This window comes from Hyperolius riggenbachi, chromosome 4 (assembly GCF_040937935.1).
Source record: "Hyperolius riggenbachi isolate aHypRig1 chromosome 4, aHypRig1.pri, whole genome shotgun sequence".
In the NCBI taxonomy this organism is placed as follows: Eukaryota; Metazoa; Chordata; class Amphibia; order Anura; family Hyperoliidae; genus Hyperolius; species Hyperolius riggenbachi.
The window spans coordinates 31,726,733-31,751,875 of record NC_090649.1 but is presented as its reverse complement, the minus strand read 5'-3'; the positions used below and the strand labels follow the sequence as shown (position 1 = coordinate 31,751,875).

The following is a 25,143-nucleotide window of genomic DNA, read 5'->3' as shown; positions in this document are numbered from 1 at the left end:
TTGTACTGTACATCCAATGGGAGGACAGAGCTGGTCCTGTGCAGCAGAGAATGTACCAGGGCATGCTGGGATATTTCTAGGACAAGTGCTGGTACTGTACCTCCAATGGGAGGACAGGGCTGCCCCTGTGCTGCAGAGACTGCACCAGGGCATGCTGGGATATTTCTAGGACAAGTGCTTGTACTGTACCTCCAATGGGAGGACAGAGCTGCTCCTGTGCAGCAGGGAATGTACCAGGGCATGCTGGGATATTTCTAGGACATGAGCTTGTACTGTACCTCCAATGGGAGGACAGAGCTGCTCCTGTGCAGCAGAGAATGTACCAGGGCATGCTGGGATATTTCTAGGACAAGTGCTTGTACTGTACCTCCAATGGGAGGACAGAGCTGCTCCTGTGCAGTAGAGACTGCACCAGGGCATGCTGGGATATTTCTAGGACAAGTGCTTGTACTGTACCTCCAATGGGAGGACAGAGCTGCTCCTGTGCAGCAGATAATGTACCAGGGCATGCTGGGACATTTCTAGCACAAGTGCTTGTACTGTACCTCCAATGGGAGGACAGAGCTGCTCCTGTGCAGCAGAGAATGTACCAGGGCATGCTGGGATATTTCTAGGACAAGTGCTTGTACTGTACCTCCAATGGGAGGACAGAGCTGCTCCTGTGCAGCAGATAATGTACCAGGGCATGCTGGGACATTTCTAGCACAAGTGCTTGTACTGTACCTCCAATGGGAGGATAGAGCTGCCCCTGTGCAGCAGAGAATGTACCAGGGCATGCTTGGATATTTCTAGGACAAGTGCTTGTACTGCACCTCCAATGGGAGGACAGAGCTGCTCCTTTGCAGCAGAGAATGTACCAGGGCATGCTGGGATATTTCTAGGACAAGTGCTTGTACTGCACCTCCAATGGGAGGACAGAGCTGCTCCTGTGCAGCAGAGAATGTACCAGGGCATGCTGGGATATTTCTAGGACAAGTGCTTGTACTGTACCTCCAATGGGAGGACAGAGCTGCTCCTGTGCAGCAGAGAATGTACCAGGGCATGCTGGGATATTTCTAGGACAAGTGCTTGTACTGTACCACCAATGGGAGGACAGAGCTGCTCCTGTGCTGCAGAGAATGCACCAGGGCATGCTGGGCCATTTCTAGGACAAGTGCTTGTACTATACCTCCAATGGGAGGACAGAGCTGCTCCTGTGCAGCAGATAATGTACCAGGGCATGCTGGGATATTTCTAGGACAAGTGCTTGTACTATACCTCCAATGGGAGGACAGAGCTGCTCCTGTGCAGCAGATAATGTACCAGGGCATGCTGGGATATTTCTAGGACAAGTGCTTGTACTGCACCTCCAATGGGAGGACAGAGCTGCTCCTGTGCAGCAGAGAATGTACCAGGGCATGCTGGGCCATTTCTAGGACAAGTGCTTGTACTGTGCCTCCAATGGGAGGACAGAGCTGCTCATGTGCAGCAGATAATGTACCAGGGCATGCTGGGACATTTCTAGCACAAGTGCTTGTACTGTACCTCCAATGGGAGGACAGAGCTGCTCCTGTGCAGCAGAGAATGTACCAGGGCATGCTGGGATATTTCTAGGACAAGTGCTTGTACTGTACCTCCAATGGGAGGACAGAGCTGCTCATGTGCAGCAGGGAATGTACCGGGGCATGCTGGGATATTCCTAGGACAAGTGCTTGTACTGTACCTCCAATGGGAGGACAGAGCTGCTCCTGTGCAGCAGAGAATGCACCAGGGCATGCTGGGCCATTTCTAGGACAAGTGCTTGTACTGTACCTCCAACGGGAGGACAGAGTGGGCCTGTGCAGCAGAGGATGTACCAGGGCATGCTGGGCCATTTCTAGGACAAGTGCTTGTACTGTACCTCCAATGGGAGGACAGAGCTGGTCCTGTGCAGCAGAGAATGCACCAGGGCATGCTGGGCCATTTCTAGGACAAGTGCTTGTACTGTACCTCCAATGGGAGGACAGAGCTGCTCCTGTGCAGCAGATAATGTACCAGGGCATGCTGGGACATTTCTAGGACAAGTGCTTGTACTGTACCTCCAATGGGAGGACAGAGCTGCTCCTGTGCAGCAGAGAATGCACCAGGGCATGCTGGGCCATTTCTAGGACAAGTGCTTGTACTGTACCTCCAATGGGAGGACAGAGCTGCCCCTGTGCAGCAGAGAATGTACCAGGGCATGCTGGGATATTTCTAGGACAAGTGCTTGTACTGTACCTCCAACGGGAGGACAGAGCTGCTCCTGTGCAGCAGATAATGTACCAGGGCATGCTGGGACATTTCTAGGACAAGTGCTTGTACTGTACCTCCAATGGGAGGACAGAGCTGCTCCTGTGCAGCAGAGAATGCACCAGGGCATGCTGGGCCATTTCTAGGACAAGTGCTTGTACTGTACCTCCAATGGGAGGACAGAGCTGCCCCTGTGCAGCAGAGAATGTACCAGGGCATGCTGGGCCATTTCTAGGACAAGTGCTTGTACTGTACCTCCAATGGGAGGACAGAGCTGCTCCTGTGCAGCAGAGAATGTACCAGGGCATGCTGGGATATTTCTAGGACAAGTGCTTGTACTGTACCCCCAATGGGAGGACAGAGCTGCTCCTATGCAGCAGATAATGTAGCAGGGCATGCTGGGATATTTCTAGGACAAGTGCTTGTACTGTACCTCCAATGGGAGGACAGAGCTGCTCCTGTGCAGCAGAGAGTGTACCAGGGCATGCTGGGATATTTCTAGGACAAGTGCTTGTACTGTACCTCCAATGGGAGGGCAGAGCTGCTCCTGTGCAGCAGAGAATGTACCAGGGCATGCTGGGATATTTCTAGGACAAGTGCTTGTACTGTACCTCCAATGGGAGGACAGAGCTGCTCCTGTGCAGCAGAGAGTGTACCAGGGCATGCTGGGATATTTCTAGGACAAGTGCTTGTACTGTACCTCCAATGGGAGGGCAGAACTGCTCCTGTGCAGCAGAGAATGTACCAGGGCATGCTGGGATATTTCTAGGACAAGTGCTTGTACTGTACCTCCAACGGGAGGACAGAGCTGCTCCTGTGCAGCGGAGAATGCACCAGGGCATGCTGGGATATTTCTAGGACAAGTGCTTGTACTATACCTCCAATGGGAGGGCAGAGCTGCTCCTGTGCAGCAGAGAATGTACCAGGGCATGCTGGGATATTTCTAGGACAAGTGCTTGTACTGTACCTCCAACGGGAGGACAGAGCTGCTCCTGTGCAGCAGAGAATGCACCAGGGCATGCTGGGATATTTCTAGGACAAGTGCTTGTACTGTACCTCCAATGGGAGGACAGAGCTGCTCCTGTGCAGCAGAGAATGTACCAGGGCATGCTGGGATATTTCTAGGACAAGTGCTTGTACTGTACCTCCAATGGGAGGACAGAGCTGCTCCTGTGCAGCAGGGAATGTACCAGGGCATGCTGGGATATTTCTAGGACAAGTGCTTGTACTGTACCTCCAATGGGAGGACAGAGCTGCTCCTGTGCAGCAGAGGATGCACCAGGGCATGTTGGGCCATTTCTAGGACAAGTGCTTGTACTGTACCTCCAATGGGAGGACAGAGCTGCTCCTGTGCAGCAGAGAATGTACCAGGGCATGCTGGGCCATTTCTAGGGCTATTTCTGATATAGTTAACCACTTTTCCAGTTCCCTTGGAGTTTACTGTAACGAGATTATTCTTTATGTGCTTAGATAGGGGTGTGCTTAGCCTGTAAAGTAACACTGAAGACAAACAGTTTGGTCCAACAACTCAGATTAAAGGGGTTCTGTGGGGGTTCCTGAGGAGAAAAACTGCCACTTACCTGGGGCTTCTATCAGCCACCTGCAGTGATAATGTCCCACGCCGTCCTGCTCCCATCCGCCGTTCCCCGCAGCCGGCACCGGGCTATTATTCGTCTGTCACACAGACGAATAATGCGCGTTGCCGTGCCTCCGCTCGCGGCATCTGAGGCTTACTGCGCAGGCGCAGTACAACGGAGCCTTGTACTGCGCTTGCGCAGTAAGCTTCCGATGACGCAGGCGGAAGCGAGCGGGTGCGCGGCCACTGTAGCGCAGCCGCAGTTGGATCCCATGCCGCTTAGACCGGGGCCGGCGGCGGAGAACAGCAGATGGGAGGAGGACGGCGTGGGACATTACCGCTGCACGGGGCTGATAGAAGCCCAAGGTAAGGGTCTGTTTTTCTCCTCAGAAACCCCCCACAGAACCCCTTTAAGTTGTGCAAACTTTCAGCTTTAAAGGAAACTGTAGATCTGGGAAAAGAAAGACATTATAAACACCTGGGGCTTCCTCCAGCCCCTTTCAGGCTGATTGCTCCCTCACTGTCCTCCCACGCCACCTGCGTCTTCTGCTAGGCAGCCCGGTAATTCTGCCAAAATGTTTTTGAAAACAAAGAAAAAACAAGAACATTTCCCATAAGGAGATGGACTAGTCCACAACCTGTCGGTTCTGTCAGATTTAAACTGCTTAATTTTTTTGCTGGAGTGGTGCTTTAAACGGAGCACAAGGGAGGACAGACATGTCTGCGGATCTTTCAGTCCTGTTCTTCTTGGTTTGCTGTGTTCAGTTTGTTGCAGTAACGATCACAGTCCCGACCTGCCAGAGCTGAGACGACAGGTGTCGTGTAGGAGCGTCTCGCAGGTGTCATCAGCCCGGGGGGATCTGTCAGCCGCAGGTTCCGGGGAGAGTGTAACAGGTGCACCCTGCCAAATATACCCTGAGCTTTGTCACCGGAGCAGTGAGGTCACAGCAGGTCATCTCTACCTATACAGATCATATTCCCCTCCCTCCTATAGGGAGGCTTCCTGCTGCACTCTGTGCATCAGATAGGATTTCATGGCTGCTAATTGTAGCCACAGCCCCAGCAATATGCTGAGCTGAGAGCCAGTCTATACTATCCTATCCTATCAGCTCAACCCAAAATCACAGTTGTTAAGCTGCTTAAAGAGGAACTTGAACGCAGGACTTGAACTTCATCCCAATCAGTAGCTGATACCCCCTTTCCTAACAGAAAGCTTCACCTTTTCTAGAATAGATCATCGGGGGGTCTGTATGGCTGATATTGTAGTGAAACCCCTCCCACAGTGTGATGTCATGACCGTGGTCCTGACAGTTTCCTGTCTGTGAACCTTGTTGCATTGTGGGAAATAACAGCTGTTTTCAATTGCCAAGCAAGCAGTATCTCCTTCTGTGCATAGAACGCTCAGTGATGAACATTCCGTACAGATCACCTGGCAAAACTAAAGATGCCACCACCATTGATAAATTTCAGAATGTAAATCGGGGAGACGAAAGATCTTACAATGGGCAAACACTGACTAAATAATCGATAAATTAATATTGTAAACAATAAGCAATTTTATTCATTTTTTTTTTATTTTCACTACATTTCCTCTGTAAGATACACCTTGAAATTTAAAGGGGGGGTTAGCTATAACGTAATGTAGAGCATTGCATGAAGTGACCATTCTTCGGAGGATCCCCCCACCTACTGGCCACTTTTAGTATGACGGCCTGTCTAGCTGACCTCAAACCCTGAACTGACAGGAGCACAGCCTCATGTCACACAATGCACAATTTAAAAATGCACAAAAAAATTACAAAAACCCAGGTCAAATGGAAGGCCATAGAAATACATTAGTTGTGCGATGAATGTAAAAATGCAAACCCGCACGACGCACAAAAATCTAGATAAGTGTGAATGGCTCGGAGGCTGTACTGTGCACTTGTCTGGCAATGTATCCTCCCGGCTACTGACCAGGAGTGCCATTCAGGCTGCCGTTTCATTGTTTGGCAAGCAGCGATGTTACCCGACAGCCGAAAAACTACAATATGTGGCTGGTGACAGCGTTTCTGACTCCGCTAGCAAGCGCCCAGACAGTGCAAGGGACCAGCTGACAGGGGGTCCCCCAAGCAAAAAAGGGTCCTTAACAGATGCAAATTGTTCAACGCACTCTGTGAAAAGCTTTAGGGATCAGTACTTTATCGATCCAAAATAATTAAAGAGGTCCTGAACTCAGAACTTCCTGTCTGCTCTAAAAGATAAGCAACAGCGTAATAACTTGTAAAGGAAAACATTTCCTTGTTACAGCTTATAAAGCTCCTTCAGAGATGGTGCAGTGCAGTTACTTCCTGGTTTGCTGGGAGCACAGAAAGGGTTAAGCTGCTGTGTTTACATATTAGCTCTTAATGGCAGAGTCAGCAGACTCCTGACAGCTCATATTACACTAGCTCATTAGTCAATGAGAAGAGAGGAATTAGACAGGCTGTTCTATGTAAACACACACAGGGCAGATTTCTCTGTCTTCCTTGTCTCCTGTGCAAGAGTTTGGGACCTGTTCTGCAAGCTCCTACTCTAGCAGGATTTGCAACACTTTAAGAGGAACTCCAATAAAAATAATGTAATAAAAAAGTGCTTATTTTTTACAATAATTAAGTATAAATGATTTAGGCCTCAATTCACTAAGATCATGCTGGAGATAATAAGGCAAGAGAGTTCCTTAAGTTACCTCCTCTGTAGTTAATTTACCTCCTCTGTAGTTATTTTACCTCCTCTGTAGTTATTTTCACATGCAGCTAATTAACAGCCTGTCTTTAACTCTGGAGTTATTTTAAGGATTGGAGAGTTAACTTAAAGACAGAAGAGTTAACTTTAGGCTTGCCTGAGGTAAAATGTTTCCTGAGTACTACATGCCTTATCACCATGGTAACAACTCTAGAAGAGTTATTAAAGACAGGAGATAATCTTAGTGAATTGAGGCCATTGTCAGTGTTTGTCCATTGTAAAATCTTTCCTCTCCCTGATTTACATTCTGACATTTTGTCACATGGTGACATTTTTACTGCTGGCAGGTGATGGCACTGGATGTAGCTGCTGCTTTCTTTTTTGGCAGTTGGAAATAGCTGCAAACAGCTATTTCCCACAATGCAACAAGGTTCACAGACAGGAAACTGCCAGGACCATGGTCCTTACATCACACTGTGGGAGGGGTTTTACCACAATATTAGTCATACAGCGCCCCCTGATGATCCGTTTGTGAAAAGGAATAGATTTCTCATGGGAAAGGGGGTATCAGCTACTGATTGGGATGAAGTTCAATTCTTGGCTACGGTTTCTCTTTAAAGGGAACCTAAACTGAGAAGGATATGGAATTTTTCTTTTAAAATAATGCCAGTTGCCTGACTCTCCTGCTGATCCTCTGCCTCTAATACTTTCAGCCACAGCCCCTGAACAAGCATGCAGATCAGGTGCTCCGACTGAAGTTAGACTGGATTAGCTGCATGCTTGTTTCAGGTGTTGGATTCAGCCACTACTGCAGCCAAAGAGATCAGCAGGACTGCCAGGCAACTGGTATTGTTTAAAAGGAAACATCCATATACCTCTCGGTTAAGGTTCCCTTTAAGCTCTGTGCACAGGTAGACCACAGTCTTGGAAACGAACGATAAACAATAGGTCGGCTGAGAATGGTTAAAAAAAAAAAAAGTCCCAAGGAAGGTAAAAGACATTGATTATTGCCCTTGTAGACGATAATCCACGATGTAGTCCACTCTGGGGAATCGGTTTGGACTATAACAAAAGATCGATTCATTCAAAGTGCTTACGTGTGCTGAATTTCACACTGTCATGCCCTCATTTTCACGCTTCTGGTGACAATCCGATTGGCAGACCGTCATTGTGCCGACTCTGAAGTTAAATGTGTGCTGATGTCGTTCGCTTGTCACTAACCGTCGGGGGTCGCTCATTTTCTGGCGTCAGCAGTCTAGCATGTGTGCAGAGATTTATGCTAGGTACACACCATACAATTTTCTGTTAGATTTACCTGCCAGATCGATTTTCTCCAACATGTCTGATCTGAATTTCGATCGATTTTTCGATTTCCCGATTTTTTTTTTATTGTTTTTTTAATTGATTTCCATAGAACTGAATGAAAAACGATCAAAAAAATCAGCTCGGACCTGTTGGAAATAATCGATCTGGCAGGTAAATCTAACAGAAAATTGTATGGTGTGTACCTAGCATTAGACATTTCAGCTGTAGCTGGGCCCGGCCTCAGTGCAGTAACACCGGGCGTAACTCGCAGATCCCGGTGATTTCCTATTTTTACATTCTGGCCATTTACAAGGATTATTGAGAGGAGATTCCTCTTGCTGCAGTGAATGGTGCTGAGTGGCGATATTCTGACATCTGGCTCTGGTTACGCCGGCGTACGATGTTCCCCGAGGCTGCTGAGTCCGCGGTTTGGCGCAGGGAACACAGCAGCGATGTATTTTTAGCCTCTGGGCCCGGGGCGGCTGGCTCAGACCCCACGCTCTCTCCTCTTCAGAGCTCCGCCACCCATCCACACGCGTTCTTGGAAAGCAGATGTCAAAACACGGCCTTTGGGGGAAACCGCAGCTCAGCGCTTCTTAAAGGAACGGGCCTCGTTTTGTGTGTGAACAGCTTCCCGGCCGCTTGGCAGCGTGCAATGTAGAATGTTGCGTGAGATTGAGTCGTAGAAGTGCAGCGACACCACGGCAGCCAATAGAAGCGTCTCTTCAGCAGCAGGTGACCTGTGGTTGGTTCCTTACGTGCCAGTTGGTAAGGCTGTGTTGTCCAAATGGAGTACCTTTATAGGCTAATCACCCAAACCTTTCTGCACAGAGTGATATGTTTCTATAAATTGCACTGAAACAGCCAGGGCTGTGTAATCGGTACAAAAATCATATGACTCCTTCTCCTCAGTTTATGAAACCAGCGACTCCGACTCCAGGTACCCAAAACTGCTCTGACTCCGATTCCTTAGTCTAATCCTTACCAGGGCTGTGGAGTTGGTACAAGAATCATCCGACTCCTCAGTTTATTGAAACCTCCGAATCCAAGTACGCAGAATTGCTTCAACTCCAACTTCTCAACTCCGCCTCCACAGCCCTGGAAACAGCTGCGTGTCACTTGAAATAAACGGCTTTGGAAAAGTCCGCCTTTGTTGATAAATAAGTATTTGACCTCCCAGCTGTTCAGCTCTGCATATTGTCAGGATTGAAGCACACCTGAAGTGAGAGGGATATGGAGGCTGACATATTGATTTCCTTTTAAATAATGCACATTGCCTGGCTGTCCTGCTGATATTTTGCCTCTAATACCCTTAGCTATAGACCCTGAACAGCCAGGCAGACAGAAGAGCAGGTGCTCTGACTGAAGTGTGACTGGATTGGATTCAAACACTACTGCAGCCAAAGAGATCACCAGGCAATAGGTATTGTTTAACCACTTCAGGTCTGTCATTGCTGCCTTTGCCTGAAACAGCGGTCTGTCACTGCTGCTTTTGTACTTCATGTAATAAAAGAGTTTTATTTACTAAGGTGAGTGGTGCCATCCATCCTCAGCGTTTGGAGTTTGCATTCCCCTTGAGACATGGGTCAAATCTTGATAAATGTGGTGTGTCCTTTTCTGATGGTGCTTCTCCACACTGCGGTGTGTGTTGCATCATGAGCCAGTACATAAGAAACATTTTATCCTACTGTGCATCCAGCCTGTGTATAGAGTCCTGTATCTAACTGTACACCCGCTTCTGCTGGTTTATAGCACATACTGTATGCAGCCTACGTATAGATCCATTTATCTTACTGTACACCAAGATCTGCTGATTTATAGCACATATACAGCCTACATATAGAGTCATTTATCCAACTGTACATCCAGATCTGCTGGTTTGTAGCACAGATACAACCTAAATATAGAGCTATTCATCCAACTGTACAGCCAGATCTGCTGGTTTATAGCACATATACAGCCTATGTATAGCCAATTATCCAACTGTAGACCCACATCTGCTGGTTTATAGCACATACAGTATATGGCATACATATACTGTATAGCACATGATATACAACCTAAATACAGGGCGATTTCTCCAGCAGTACATCGCGCTCAGCTGATGACACAAATGTCATGTTTCACGCTCACTGACACTCACCAGTGCAAGCCATGGAAGCCAAGACGGTTTGGAGCAGGGCTTGCAGATTTACATAGCAGGATAACCAGTTATTTGTCAGCAGGGTAGGTTATGTAGTTTGGTTGAGTCCCGCCCCTTTCAGACAACATGGTGGGCGGAGTTTCTCCACCCCCCCAGCAGGTGGAAATTCTTCTGAGCCCAGGAACTCACACTTTTGTTTCTCATTTGTTTTGTAGTTACATCTAGAGTGTCCCAGCCATCTTCACCCCAGACCAGCTGTCCATCACCCCCCATTCCTGCGGGTAAAGTCATCTCTCCATCTCAGAAGCTCAGCAAGAAGGCGCTGAAACAGGTAACATTGTCACCCCCATCCATACGCATCATCTCATTGTTTCACCAGACGTGGCGTCCATAGCGGGACTACAGGGGAAGTGCTGCCATCTTGTCACATGTAGCAGTGACCACGCCCCTCTCTGGACCCCTCCCATCTGTGGACCCCAGATTACACAGGGCAGACCTGCCCCATGGCAACCATAGCGGGAATACAGGGGAAGTGCTGCCATCTTGTCACATGTAGCAGTGACCACGCCCCTCTCTGCACCCCTCCCACCTGTGGACCCCAGATTACACAGGGCAGACCTGCCCCATGGCAACCATAGCGGGAATACAGGGGAAGTGCTGCCATCTTGTCACATGTAGCAGTGACCACGCCCCTCTCTGGACCCCTCCCACCTGTGGACCCCAGATTACACAGGGCAGACCTGCCCCATGGCAACCATAGCGGGACCACAGGGGAAGTGCTGCCATCTTGTCACATGTAGCAGTGACCACGCCCCTCTCTGGACCCCTCCCTCTTGTGGACCCCGGATTACACAGGGCAGACCTGCCCCATGGCAACCATAGCGGGACCACAGGGGAAGTGCTGCCATCTTGTCACATGTGGCAGTGACCACACCTCTCTCTGCACCCCTCCCACTGCACCCCTCCCACCTGTGGACCCCAGATTACACAGGGCAGACCTGCCCCATGGCGTCCATAGCGGGACTACAGGGGAAGTGCTGCCATCTTGTCACATGTGGCAGTGACCACGCCTCTCTCTGCACCCCTCCCTCTTGTGGACCCCAGATTACACAGGGCAGACCTGCCCCATGGCAACCATAGCGGGACTACAGGGGAAGTGCTGCCATCTTGTCACATGTAGCAGTGACCACGCCCCTCTCTGGACCCCTCCCACCTGTGCACCCCAGATTACACAGGGCAGAACTGTCCCATGGCAACCATAGCGGGATGACAGGGGAAGTGCTGCCATCTTGTCACATGTAGCAGTGACCACGCCCCTCTCTGGACCCCTCCCACCTGTGCACCCCTCCCACCTGTGCACCCCAGATTACACAGGGCAGACCTGCCCCATGGCAACCATAGCGGGACTACAGGGGAAGTGCTGCCATCGTGTCACATGTAGCAGTGACCACGCCCCTCTCTGGACCCCTCCCACCTCTGCACCCCAGATTACACAGGGCAGACCTGCCCCATGGCAACCATAGCGGGACTACAGGGGAAGTGCTGCCATCTTGTCACATGTAGCAGTGACCACGCCCCTCTCTGGACCCCTCCCACCTGTGCACCCCAGATTACACAGGGCAGAACTGTCCCATGGCAACCATAGCGGGATGACAGGGGAAGTGCTGCCATCTTGTCACATGTGGCAGTGACCACGCCCCTCTCTGGACCCCTCCCTCCTGTGCACCCCAGATTACACAGGGCAGACCTGCCCCATGGCAACCATAGCGGGACTACAGGGGAGGTGCTGCCATCTTGTCACATGTGGTAGTGACCACGCCCCTCTCTGCACCCCTCCCACCTGTGCACCCCAGATTACACAGGGGTATACTTATAAAGCAGGGTCACATATAGGGATGCTCAAGCCCGATTCCGGGAGAAACCCGGATAGCTGCTATCTGGATTTCTCCCAGTAAAACTGTGCGGGGGGGGGGGATGTCAAGCTTACCTGCCTGACGTCTTCTTCGTCCGTCCCTGGCACCTCCCACGATGCGTTCCACACGGCGGTCACGTGGCTACAAACACTTTCTTCTTCAACCCTACAAACACTTCCTCCTTCCGGGTTGAAGGGGGAAGTGTTTGTAGTCAAGTGATGCACGTGGACCGCATTGTGGGAGGCGCCGAGGGAAGGACGAAGAAGACGTCAGACAGGTAAGCTTGACCCCACTCCCACCCCGCACAGGTTTACTGGGAGAAATCTGGATAGCAACTATCCAGGTTTCTCCCGGATTCGGATTTGAGCATCCCTAGTCGCATAGTCATCACTAGAGGTGACCATTTTATCACTTGATGAGGATTCATAATGGAACAACTGATCAACTTGATAGGTTGGCTTATTTGATACAGATGCATGCTGGGAGCAGGGCCGGCCCGCTCATGAGGCGGGGTGAAACTTTTGCCTCAGGCGGCAAATTTCCAGGGGCGGCACCCGCCCGTCCGTGGGTGCGGGGAGCCGGCCCGCCGAGCTGGAGGGGTAGCTGGCAGGACGGGGGTATTGGGCCAGCGGCGGGGAGGGGGGTCGGACCCCCCCCTCCCTTGCCTGGGTCCCCCGTCCTCCGCTCCCCTCCAGCCTAAATAGAAGCAGCCGTATGTGTAAGAGGCACGGGCGGGGAGACACTCACCTCCTCCTCGCTCCAGCGTGCGCTCCACTGACATCACTTCCTGCAACGCTGCAGGAAGTGACGTCAGTGGAACGCACGCTGGGAAGAGGTGAGTGTCCTCCCCGCCCGTGCCTCTTACACATACGGCTGCTTCTATTTAGGCTGGAGGGGAGCGGAGGACAGGGGACCCAGGCCCCTCCCCGCCGCTGGCCCAATACCCCCGTCCTGCCAGCTACCCCTCCAGCTCGGCGCCCCCCCCCCCCCCCGAGGGGGGGGGGGGGGGGGCGGCGGTGACAATTTTTTAACAATTTGCCTCAGGCGGCAAAAAGTCAAAGGCCGGCCCTGGCTGGGAGAGAAAACTTATTGTGTCTGTATATAAAAGATGCTGGATTTCTCTCCCAGCATGCATCTGAGCAGGCAATTTCCTGTGGGCATAATCATGTGACCTCATCTTGGGGAAATGGAAGCTTTGTTGGCTGCACACTGGGACTGTTCTAGAAGCATGCTATAAAATACCAGGTTTCTTTCCAGTCGCTTCAGTTAAATCAGCTGTGGTCAGCAGTGTATATTGCAGCAGCGGCCTTAGTGGCAACACATGAGATTCAGGCTCTATGTTTACTATATATGCTGCACAATGCAATCATCTTAAGGGACAACTATTGTGAAAAAAATGTAAAATACACATTGCATTTGTATAAAACGTACATTTGTTTCAGAGTAAAATGCACTATAAATTTATGTTTCCCTATGTTGCTGTCACTCACAGTAGGCTGTAAAAGTCTGACAGATCTATGTCGGGTTTCGGACTAGTTCGTCTCCTCATGGGAGATTCTAAAGGCTAGTACGCACTAGCAATTTTGATTGGCCAATGATTGGTCAATTTTACCACCTCCATGTAGTATGAGGGCCAAACAGATTTTCTATACTATGCAGATTATATAGGTAAATGGTCATACTACATGTAGGTGGTAAAATTGACCAATGATTGGCCTATCAAAATTGCTAGTGTGTACTAGGCTTTAGGATATTCTCTATTTTCAAAAGCACTTACTGATTGGTAGTTGCCCAGGCCAAAAAACAAATCAAATGAAGTTGCAATTTGAGCTCTTCTCTATTTGTTGCACTCTGCTGCCATCTAGTGGCTGAACAACATCCTGAACATTTGCAAACAAAATACTTTCAGACAGTCTACTTACAAACGGCTAAAGTTAGTTTCGTACATACAAACTAAGTATTGTATACAAACAAACGATAACTAATAGAACTTTTGTAGCAAAAAAAGTGTCATATTTTTATTTTCTATTTATGTTTAACCACTTAACGACCGCCTAACGCCGATAGGCGTCGGCAGGTCTTAAGTGGATTTCCATGGAAACTTTCCATGTCAGTTCCCGGAGGGTGTCTCCGTGAACAGTGTGCGAGCCGCCGATCGCGGCTCGCACGTGTAATGTAAACACGCGGGGAAGAAATCCCCGCTGTTTACATCAATATGGCGCTGCGGTGCAGCAGCGCCGTAAGGCAGATCAGCGATCCCCGGCCTCTGATTGGCCGGGGATCGCCGCATACTGATGGGCCGGCATCTATCCTAGGCTGCGCAGGATGGATATCCGTCCTGCGCAGCCCATTGAATGAGGGAGAGGGAGGGAACGGGCGAGTGGGCGGAAAACGCTGCGGAGGGGGGCTTTGAAGAGCCCCCCCGCTAAGCAAATACAGCCGGCGGCGATCAGACCCCCCCAGCAGGACACCCCCTTAGTGGGAAAAAAAGGGGGGAAGTCTGATCGCCCTGCTTTGCATACGATCTGCGCTGCGGGCTGGAGTGCCCTTGCAGCGCAGATCAGACAAAACACCATTGCATCATTCTCTAATAATTGCAGTTTCCACAATACACTCAGTGTTTTAAATGATTTCACAGAGCAGGCAAGTGAGTCTTTGAACTTTTCTCTGTAGAAAAAAACATAAACAAAGAAGAAACATTGAGAGACAGTTCAGATAAGAGCTTCAAAAGACAGTGTTGTCTAGGACTTTATAAAGTCACAGAGCTCACAGAAGCTCTTTTGCATAGATAACTGAGGTTTCTTAACTCTTCCTGTACTGGAAACAACATGAGACTCCTATCTGTGCTACTAATGTTCTATTTCTTAGCTGTGCTACACATACAAATCATATCGTAAGTTTATTTTCACTTCAGATTACCTTTAACCCATTCAGGTTCCGTGGTTTTCACGTGAGAAATGTTCACTTCCCATTCATTAGCCTATAACTTTATCACTACTTATCACAATGAACTGATCTATATCTTGTTTTTTCCGCCACCAATTAGGCTTTCTTTGGGGGGTACATTTTGCTAAGAGCCACTTTACTGTAAATGCATTTTAACAGGAAGAATAAGAAAAAAATGGAAAAATTCATTATTTCTCAGTTTTCAGCCATTATAGTTTTAAAATAATACATGCCTCGATTATTAAAACTCACGTATTGTATTTGCCCATATGTCCCGGGTATTACACCGTTAAAATTATGTCCCTATCACAATGTATGGCGACAATATTTTATTTGGAAATAAAGGTGCATTTTTTCCATTTTGCATCTATCACTATTTACAAGTGTAAAATAAAAAAATATAGAAATATTTCATCTTTACATTGATATTTAAAAAGTTTAGACCCTTAGGTAAATATTTACATGTTTTTTTTTTATATTGTAATGGTTTTTTTTTTTTTTATACAAAAATTTTTATTAGGGTACTTTTGGGAGGGTGGGAGGTAAACAATAGATTTATAATGTAAATGTGTGTTAATTCAGTTTTTTTTTTTTTTTTTCAGATGTAGTATTACTTTTTGGCCACAAGATGGCGGCCATGAGTTTGTTTACATGACGTCACTCTAAGCGTAGCACGCGCTTAGAGTGACACATCGGGAAGGGAACGGCCAGAAAAGGCGCAGCTTCCGAGAGAAGCTGTCGCTTTTTCAGCGGGGGAGAGGAATCAATGATCGGGCTTCGTAGCCCGATACATTGATTCCTTGGCTACCGAATCCTCGGATCGGCCGCGGGGGCGCGCGGTAGCGCGCATGGTTCCTGGACGTAGAAACTACGTCCAGGAACCAAAATAGGTTAAAGTGAACCTGAAGTGGGAAAACTAACTTCAGGTTTGATACTTGCCTATGTAGAGGGATGCTCTGGATACTATAGAGCCTTCCCGCTCCTCCGTGCTGCCCGTCGTTCCTGCGACGTGACCGGTCAAACAACTTTGACCTGCTAGGATGAACCAGTAATCCCAGATTCTCTTCATGAATTCTCCTCCCCCGCTGAGCACGCCCACCACGTAACCAAAGCACGAGCGCATGCATGCCCCCTTCATGCACCCATGACCACCGCACGCATCCCCTCCTGTCTCCTTCAATAAGGAGAAATAAACATGGGAATGTGAAGGGTGTTGAGAGAGGTATTTTTGCATACCTGAATGTTTAACCCTTTCAGTGAGAGAAAGTAAAAAGGAACACAGCCTAGTTCTGTGTAGGAATGGTACCTTACATACACATGTGTGCCTCTTTCACAGTGGGACGGTGCGTTTGATGCGGCGTTAAGGTCGCACAACGTGCCCCTAACTCAGCGCATGTACGTTATAAAATTGGACGTTATTTTGTATTACGTTGTGTCTCTTGGTGCGACGTTTTCGTCGCTTACTGATGGAACGAAAACAGCGCATGCGTTACATTAAAAAAAAAATAACATTACTGAGCATGTGCAACACACATAACGCAGCAAATGTATTGCTAAACGCACAGCATGCAGCACTTTCTAAATATTACTGCACGTTACACACAACACAACATGCGCACTGGGAATGTCGCACAGACTTTGTATTGCTGTGCGTTACTCTGCGTTGGAACATTTTCTAACGTCCCACTGTAAAAGAGGCCTAAAGATCTGACCTTTAGCTATGCCTAAGCATGACCCAACGGCATTGTTCTTTGCACCTCCCCACCTGCTGGAAGCTGCTAAGTCAGATGCGCTTGTTGTCCCTTCGCCCCCCTGCGCATCGCAACAGAGGCGTCATCAGCCAAAGGTAGTAGCAGTAGGGTATTGTACCGTGTTAGCCATCAGTAAAAGCAAGAAGTTATAAATCAGGATGATACCATTTATTGGCTAGCTAAAAATGAATAAAAATAAGCAAGCTTTCGGCCTTGGAGCCTTCGTCTGGCTTATATCCTGTTAGTTTGCAGGCGGGTGGTACAGACAGCTTATATACATGCAACATCAAAAGGGAAAACACATATTTTTTTCAAGCATAAATACATGTCATTAAGATGCCTTAATTCAAACAGACCATCCAAATGGGGTTAGAGGTTATTAGCTGAGATAAGGATCCTTGTTTACTCCATGCTCACAGACCTGGGATTAGGATTGACCCAGAGGTATCGTAAATTCTTAGTTCACAAGTTCAGCTAGAATGGCTGAGAAAGTTCAATCATCATCATCCTCATACCAATATAAAAAGTTGTTGTCTTTATTTAAACCCTTCTCCACAGCTTTGAACCGATTTATACATTTTGTTTCTGCTATTAATCGATCATTTGACGTTTTGAAGCCACCCTTCAGGGCAGTGACACGAAGATCTTCCATGCAACAGCCAAAGGTGACAGTGCAACAACAACAATGTACAGAAGTGTCATCAGCCTTTGCACACGATGCGCCTTGCTATGCAGGGGGAACAAACAATGAGCGTGTGTAATGGAGAAGTTTCTGGTGGTGGGAGCAGCGAGAACAAAGCTATTGTGCTGTGCTTAGGCATTGCTAAAAATCTAACACGCTGGATCTTCATGCAATCGTTGTGCGTCTGATGTAGTCACGCTGGTCTGACCATTATGACCACCCCCACCATGGCAGTCGTTATGGTGCACCACTCAGAGTTCAGACCAGCGTGTGTATGGACCTTTAGGGCTGGTTCAGGCGGATGTCTCAATCACCTTCCCAGAGACTCGTCTAAATGCTTTTCTGCAAGTGTGCAGAAAAGCATTTGTTGACTTTCAGCGGCGATTCCCACCGATCGTCATTTTTCATCCCACAAGGGGACACAGGAGTGCGGCGCTAATGGACCCCAGAACGACTGGACCCCGCTGCTTCCAGACAGTGGAAAAAATAAAGATCAAAATGCTGCTTTTGCATACACGGCGCTAACTGACGTGCAAGTGTGCGTGTGAACGGGCCCTGAGTTGTTGTACCACACAAGGGAGAGGTTTTAAGTAAACACTGGACGGTATTTATTTCTGTATCTGTAGATTTATTTCTTCATCCATATTTGAGAAGGATTTTTCTATTTGTGATTAAAAAGTTGAAATTTTTATTACATTTTTTGACATGATTTTGTTTTGAAACTTTTATTATACTCAAAATGCATACTAGACCCTTGCTTGACGGATTTTACTAAGTTGCAAGCAAAAATGTCATGAAAGTTAATTGAACCACTTTTTGCACAGAAATCCTGCAGAAATTGAACACTAGGGAGGTTAAGGTGTTGTATGGGCACGCTGTTTGGTTTTAGCTGAGAAACTTGTGCTGTCATATGGAGAGCTGGGAGGGACAATAGGGAAGTAGCGTCTTCCTCGATGTGTTCACCATACCACTGAAGCAGATTGCACAGTTATTCACAAACCGATTGGAGTGGAGGTGGGCAGACTGTCTCAGGCGAGGATTATTAGCATGGTGCCGGCATATGTAGCGTCCACGTGACAATCTGAATCTCAACATTTGCATCTCGATAAACGTTATGATTTACGACATGGTGTGCCTACATCAGAGTTTTGTTTGACCTAATAAAGCGGGTCACTGCATCCTCTGCCTACATCCCTGTCCGTTGTGCACTGTTCTAAGTTTGCAGATATGTAAACCATGTGCGTGCAAAGATGTTCTTGTAGTTTGCGTACCTGCGTGTGGCGGCGCATGCGCACAGCAGACATGGGCAAAACCGTTCTGGCTTCTGTTAATGTAACGGCTTAATGTCTAGCTGAGCATAAAATGTAAAGAAAGTTTATATTCTCCTGTATGTTTGTTGTCCAGGCCCTGAAGCAGCAACAACAGCGGAAGAAGCTGCAGCGCAGAGCAGGAATGCCGGTTCCCTCCAGCCAGCATCTCCTGCTGAAAACTGTGAAGACCGCCAGCAACATGGCCCCAGCCAAACCAACCTCAACGCACAGTATGTACAGCGCTCGCCCACTTCCTGTCTACACAGGAAGTCCTTCCACATACATCGAAGTGATTGTTTATTAACGTTTTGCATGGCTGTAGATCATTGGTAATGGTGATTAGGGATGGTCAGTGAGTTGCAAGTAATTCCAAACTGATGCACAGCTTTGCAAATGTAGGCAGCTTAAAAATAGACCAATTGAATGAGCCTGAGGTGAGATTTGATTGGTTCTTTTTCAAGCTGTATAGATTTATACACAAAATCAGGGCTGTGGAGTTGGAATCGAGGAGACGTAGCAATTTTTTGGGTACCTGGAGTCGGTGGTTTCATAGACTAAAGGAGTTAGTCGGATGATTTTTGTACCGACTCCACAGCCCTGTTAAGAATTTGCATACCTCTGCATAACTTTGCATCTATTTGACCATCTTTAACCATTTCAGCCCGCGGGGATTTTTCACCTTATGCATCAGAGCAATTTTCACCTCCCATTCATTCGCCAATAACTTTATCACTAATTAATCACAATGAATTGATCTATATCTTGTTTTTTTCCGCCACCAATTAGGCTTTCTTCGGGTGGTACATTTTGCAAAGAATTATTTTTTCTAAATGCATTTTCACAGGAATATTAAGAAAAAAATGGAAAAAAGTCATTATTTCTCAGTTTTGGCCATTATAGCTTTAAAATAATACATGCTACCACAACGGTTTCGCCGTTAGTCTCCCGAGCGCGATCTCCTGCAAATGCAAGCCCCAGGACTTTACGCCAATCGGTGTTAGGTGGTCCTGGGGCTGCGGCCGCGCCACGCCCATCGGCGTGACGCAGTCGGCAAGTGGTTAAAATATGTATGTAGATGTAGTTTTACTATTTGGCCACTTCCAGGAAGCCTATGGAGGATGAGAAATTTAATTTAACCACTTAAAGGGACTCCGAGCAGTGCAAAAGCTATGGAAAGATGCATATCATTGTAAAGCTCTCTTTCTCCTCTTTCCAATGATATATAAACCGCCACCCTACGCCTTTTAGTTTTCGCTATTTTCGCGATTAAAATTGCCGCGGCTGCGTTTTCGATCACGAAAATAGAGAAAACTAAAAGGCGTAGGGCGACGATTTAGGTGTCGCCAGAAAGAGGAGAAAGAGAGCTTTAAAATGATATCCATCTTTCCATAGTTTCTGCACTGCTCGGAGTCCCTTTAAGGACCATAGGCTTACACCCCTCTAGTGACCAGGCTATTTTTTTTGCAATTTAGGCCACTGCATCTTTAAGGGCTCGCTGCAGAGCCATACAACTCGGCACACAAGTGATCCCCCCAGCGCCCCTTTTCTCTGATCGCTGCTGTAATGTTTGTTTGGTTTTTGTTTATTTATTTGTCCCTTTATTTTTTATGTATTTGTCTTTTTTATTTATTTTTTTGATCACCCTCCCATCCCCCGCTAGCCAATCAGAGCGATCGGCTATCATAGGCATCAGCCTATGAGAGCCGATCACGGCTGTCCTCAGTACAGCGCTGCCATAGATCGCAGCGCTGTACAATGTGAATAGACGACGGTTTCACCGTCTAACCATTCCACTAGTGGCGATCGCTGCTGGGAGACTGATGATGGAGCGGAGCGATCTCCTGCAAAACACTCCCCCAGGACTTCACGCCGATTGGCGTTGAGTGATCCTGGGGGGGGGGGGGGGGGGGGGCGCCGCGTTCATTGTCAATTGGCATGGAGCGGTCAGCAAGTGGTTAAAGTTTACCTGAGACAGGGAGGTATTAAAAAAGGTGCCATCCAGGCAATTATACAGTCAGGAAACGTTACAATGTTTCAATCCCTGTCAGCAAGTGTATACAATGTTTCAATCCCTGTCAGCAAGTGTATACAATGTTTCAACCCCTGTCAGCAAGTGTATACAATGTTTCAATCCCTGTCAGCAAGTGTATACAATGTTTCAATCCCTGTCAGCAAGTGTATACAATGTTTCAATCCCTGTCAGCAAGTGTATACAATGTTTCAATCCCTGTCAGCAAGTGTATACAATGTTTCAATCCCTGTCAGCAAGTGTATACAATGTTTCAATCCCTGTCAGCAAGTGTATACAATGTTTCAATCCCTGTCAGTAAGTGTATACAATGTTTCAATCCCTGTCAGCAAGTGTATACAATGTTTCAATCCCTGTGAGCAAGTGTATACAATGTTTCAATCAATGTCAGCAAGTGTATACAATGTTTCAATCCCTGTCAGCAAGTGTATACAATGTTTCAATCCCTGTCAGCAAGTGTATATAATGTTTCAATCCCTGTGAGCAAGTGTATACAATGTTTCAATCCCTGTCCGCAAGTGTATACAATGTTTCAATCCCTGTCAGCAAGTGTATACAATGTTTCAATCAATGTCAGCAAGTGTATACAATGTTTCAATCCCTGTCAGCAAGTGTATACAATGTTTCAAACCCTGTGAGCAAGTGTATACAATGTTTCAATCAATGTCAGCAAGTGTATACAATGTTTCAATCCCTGTCAGCAAGTGTATACAATGTTTCAAACCCTGTGAGCAAGTGTATACAATGTTTCAATCAATGTCAGCAAGTGTATACAATGTTTCAATCAATGTCAGCAAGTGTATACAATGTTTCAATCCCTGTGAGCAAGTGTATACAATGTTTCAATCCCTTCAGCATCAGATCAGTGTCTCAGATTACAGCCTGAAATCTCTTTCAGTAGAGGTGCTGTGGCCATTAGGGGCAGCATGAACACATTTCCTTACATACCTGGGGCTTCCTCCAGCCCCCTCCAGGCTGATTGCTCCCCCGCCCTACTTCTCTGCTGCCTGGATCCTCCGCAGTAAGGCCCCGAAAGTCCTTCAGTCAGGGCCAGTCAGCGCATGCGCAGTATGCACCAGACCGAGGACTTTTGGACCCAGGCAGCAGAGAAGGACGGCAGGCGACTGATGAGCCTGGAGGGGGCTGGAGGAAGCCCCAGGTATCTATAATCCCCCCCCCCCATCTCAACCTCTTGCCAACCGCTCCATGCCAATAGGCGTGGACGCTGCGGCAGCCCCAGGACTGCCCCACGCCGATTGGTGTGAACGGCCTTCTATGGGACTAACAGGAGAGTGCGTGCGTCGACGCTCCGCTCCACCTTCAGTCTCCCAGCGGCAGTTGCGTCTCAGAGACTGTTAAACGGCAAAACCGCCATCTAATTACTTTGTACAGAGCTGCGATCAGCAGCAGCGCTGTACTGGGGACAGCCGTGTGACACGGCTATCCCCCTGGGGGACACAGGAGCGATCGGCGGTGATAGGCTGACTGAAGGAGGGAAAATTATTTAAAAAATAGGCATTTTTATAAAAAAAAATGTGTAAAATAAAAAATAAATATTGGTGGAGCAATCAGAGAAAAGGGGGGAGGGGGGGAAGGAATCACTTGTGTGCTGAGTTGTGTGGTCCTGCAGCGAGCTGCAGTGGCCCAATTTATGAAAAATGACCTGGTCTTTAGGGGGGTTTAACACCGCGGACCTCAAGTGGTTAAGTGGCAGCCCCAATTTCAATTTCAGAAGGAACTGTAGTGAAAATGACAATGAATAAAATTGCTTATTTTCTTTCAAAACTCACTTATAAATTATTTAGTCAGTATTTGCCCATTGTAAAATATTTCCTCACCTCGATTTACTTTCTGAAATTTGGTGTCGACCTCTTTATTGCTGCCAGGTGATCTCTGTGGAATGTTGATTTTCTGACAGTTCTAAAGCCAGTACACAAACGTAGCTGGCTTGTGTGAATTCTCTGGGAGGAGAAATGCACGTAATAAACAGCCTAGGCTGTGACATCACTGGGAGGGCGGGGCTACAAGCGAAGTGTTTCTGGTGCTCAACCCAGGAAAATCACCATAAAAATGGGTATCTTGAATAATGTACTGCATTCGGTTATATGTCACTCTATAGTGCTTCTTTAACAAAGGATAACAGGCGGGATTACGTCAGTTTGTTGCTTTGGTTGAACCCTCTTTGTTGGGTGCCGGTTTGAAGTAGTAGTTGAATTCACCGATATCGCTATGTGTGTTGGCTTGCAGCGTGGGCAGCGAAGCGCTCTGAGGCCCCACCCAGAACGCAGCAGATCAGTGCACCGGCCTCCACCCTGGCAGCGAAATCCAGCGAGGCCCTCGACAGGCTGGGGAAGAAAGCTCTGCAGAGGTCCAGCCGTCTGCGGGACAGTAAGTGTCATCACATGGAACTTACCCTCTACCTGAAGTGACCCCAAACGTTATGTTATACCTGCTGCTACTTTAGGGCTGATTCACACTATGTGCTGCGCTGTTAGTTTTGATGCACCCGCACACAGTATATGATTCATACGGTAACATGAAAGTCCATAGAATTTCATGTTGCCATTCACATTACAGCTGTGCTTTCCCGTGCGTTACAATGTAACACGTCTATTTTACCGCAGGACGCACACGTTTCCCGTCAGCAGCCTACTGTGTCCGGCTGCCTTCTGCTCCTTCGTGCACCATGACTTGCATTCCGTGCGATGGCAGCACATGCAGGAAATCACGTTTGTGTATACGTTCTGTAGTGGGAATGAGTCCTTAGTGGACAGATAAACTTTCTGGCCCCTTATTTTGGTTGAATCCCCCTTCATGGTTATACTGTAGCCCCCTTTCACCCCAGCGACTCCGCCGTGGTCTGTCTATTCCGCGGCCCTATTCCACGCGGCCAGGAGAGCCTTCAGCATGTGCGGTTCATGCCCAGAACGCTCCCGGGCTCCTGCAGTCCGCACATAAAGAGTCTGCTCAGATCAGAGCTGGGAACGGGGGCTAGTTTATGCTTCTAGGTGTATTAGTAACAATGTGCACTTTGTGTCTTTCCAAGTTGTAATGTTTCTCTTGCCTTTCATAGGACACTTAAAAAGGACCAAATGTGCAGAGATTGATGTGGAGACGCCGGAGTCCATCTTGGTGAACACGAACCTGCGAGCTCTGATCAATAAACACACCTTCTCGCTGCTCCCAGCGGACTGCCAGCAGACCCTGCTCCGCCTCTTGCCTGAGGTGGACCGGCCGGTGAGACACTGCCCCCTGCTGGACACATGTACAGGGCATGCTGCAGAGATAGGCAGGGTATAGAGCAGGCAGAGTCAGGGTTTATGTGTAGATATATTGATTCTCAAATGTATGTGGAACCACACATCACACCTGGGTGCCTCTTCCTCTATGGGAGTACAGAATGTGGCCTCTATGGGGTACATTGCTATATACAGGAACGTGTGGTGGCCGGATAGTGTACTGGAGAAGGGCTCTGCCTACGACACAGGCAGCCAGGGTTTGCATCTCGGTTCTTACTGTTCAGTAGGTTGTTCAGTGCTTGCTGCACCTAGTCAGTGTGGAGACTTTGGGCAAGACTCCCTTACACTGAAAAGTGCAATATAAATCTTCTGTGTCTTGCCTTGTCTTGTCTTGTGTATGTCACATAACTCATTCCAGAAAGGAAGCCTTCCTCAACATGTACAGCCTCATCCCATGTGCATTGCCCAATAGGCCACACCCTGAGTGATCTTTGCAGCAGTCCGGTGCTCACAGGACCTGTAACAGATTAAGTCATTTTTATGCCTTGGCATGTACAGGGCTTAAAGGTGATCTGTAGTGAGAGGTATATGGAGGCTGCCATATTGATTTCCTTTTAAGCAATACCAGTTGCCTGGCAGACCTGCTGAGCCATCTGCCTGCAGTAGTGTGAATCACACCAGAAACAAGCATGCAGCTAATCTTGTCAGATCTGACAAAAGTGTCAGAAACGCCTGATATGCTGCATGCTTGTTCAGGGTCTAAGGCTAAAAGTATTAGAGGCAGAGGTTAAGCAGGATTGCCAGGCAACTGGTATTGCTTAAAAGGAAATAAATATGGCAGCCTCCATATACCTCTTTCTTCAGTTCCACTTTAAAGAGGAACTTCAGCCTAAACAAACATACTGTCCTTACGTTACATTAGTTATGTTAATTTAAATAGATAATATAATCTCTTACCCACCCTGTTTTAAAAGAACAGGCAAATGTTTGTGATTTCATGAGGGCAGCCATCTTTTTGGTTGAAAGAAGGTGACGGGGAGCATGTGACAAAGGTTCCAACTGCCCTGTGTCCTGATCACACCTTTCAGTTGCTAGGCTATGAGAACAACAACATCAGAAATCCCATCATGCTTTGCACAGCATCAGGGGAAAAATGCCGGGGCAGATTTCTTTGATGGGGCGGAGCTTAGTTTCTTTGCAGCTAAAAATGATGCTTTGGTAAGAAAAACAAACTTCTGATGCTGTGAAACTGTTAAAGAAACACCAAGCCTTTTCAGTGCTGCTGAGTAGATTTTTAGT

At 47.8% G+C, this 25,143-nt stretch overlaps 1 protein-coding gene across 1 annotated transcript in view; it reads left to right on the top strand.

The window, feature by feature from the left end:
- The window catches only part of ASXL2 (ASXL transcriptional regulator 2), a 141,627-nt gene that overhangs the window by 97,159 nt on the left and 19,325 nt on the right, over positions 1-25,143 (top strand). Inside the window, exons 5-8 of the mRNA XM_068279915.1 lie at positions 10,190-10,305; positions 18,671-18,806; positions 22,853-22,993; positions 23,679-23,842. Of these exons, the coding sequence (XP_068136016.1) occupies positions 10,190-10,305; positions 18,671-18,806; positions 22,853-22,993; positions 23,679-23,842 (557 nt within the window). The remainder of the gene's footprint in view (positions 1-10,189; positions 10,306-18,670; positions 18,807-22,852; positions 22,994-23,678; positions 23,843-25,143) is intronic.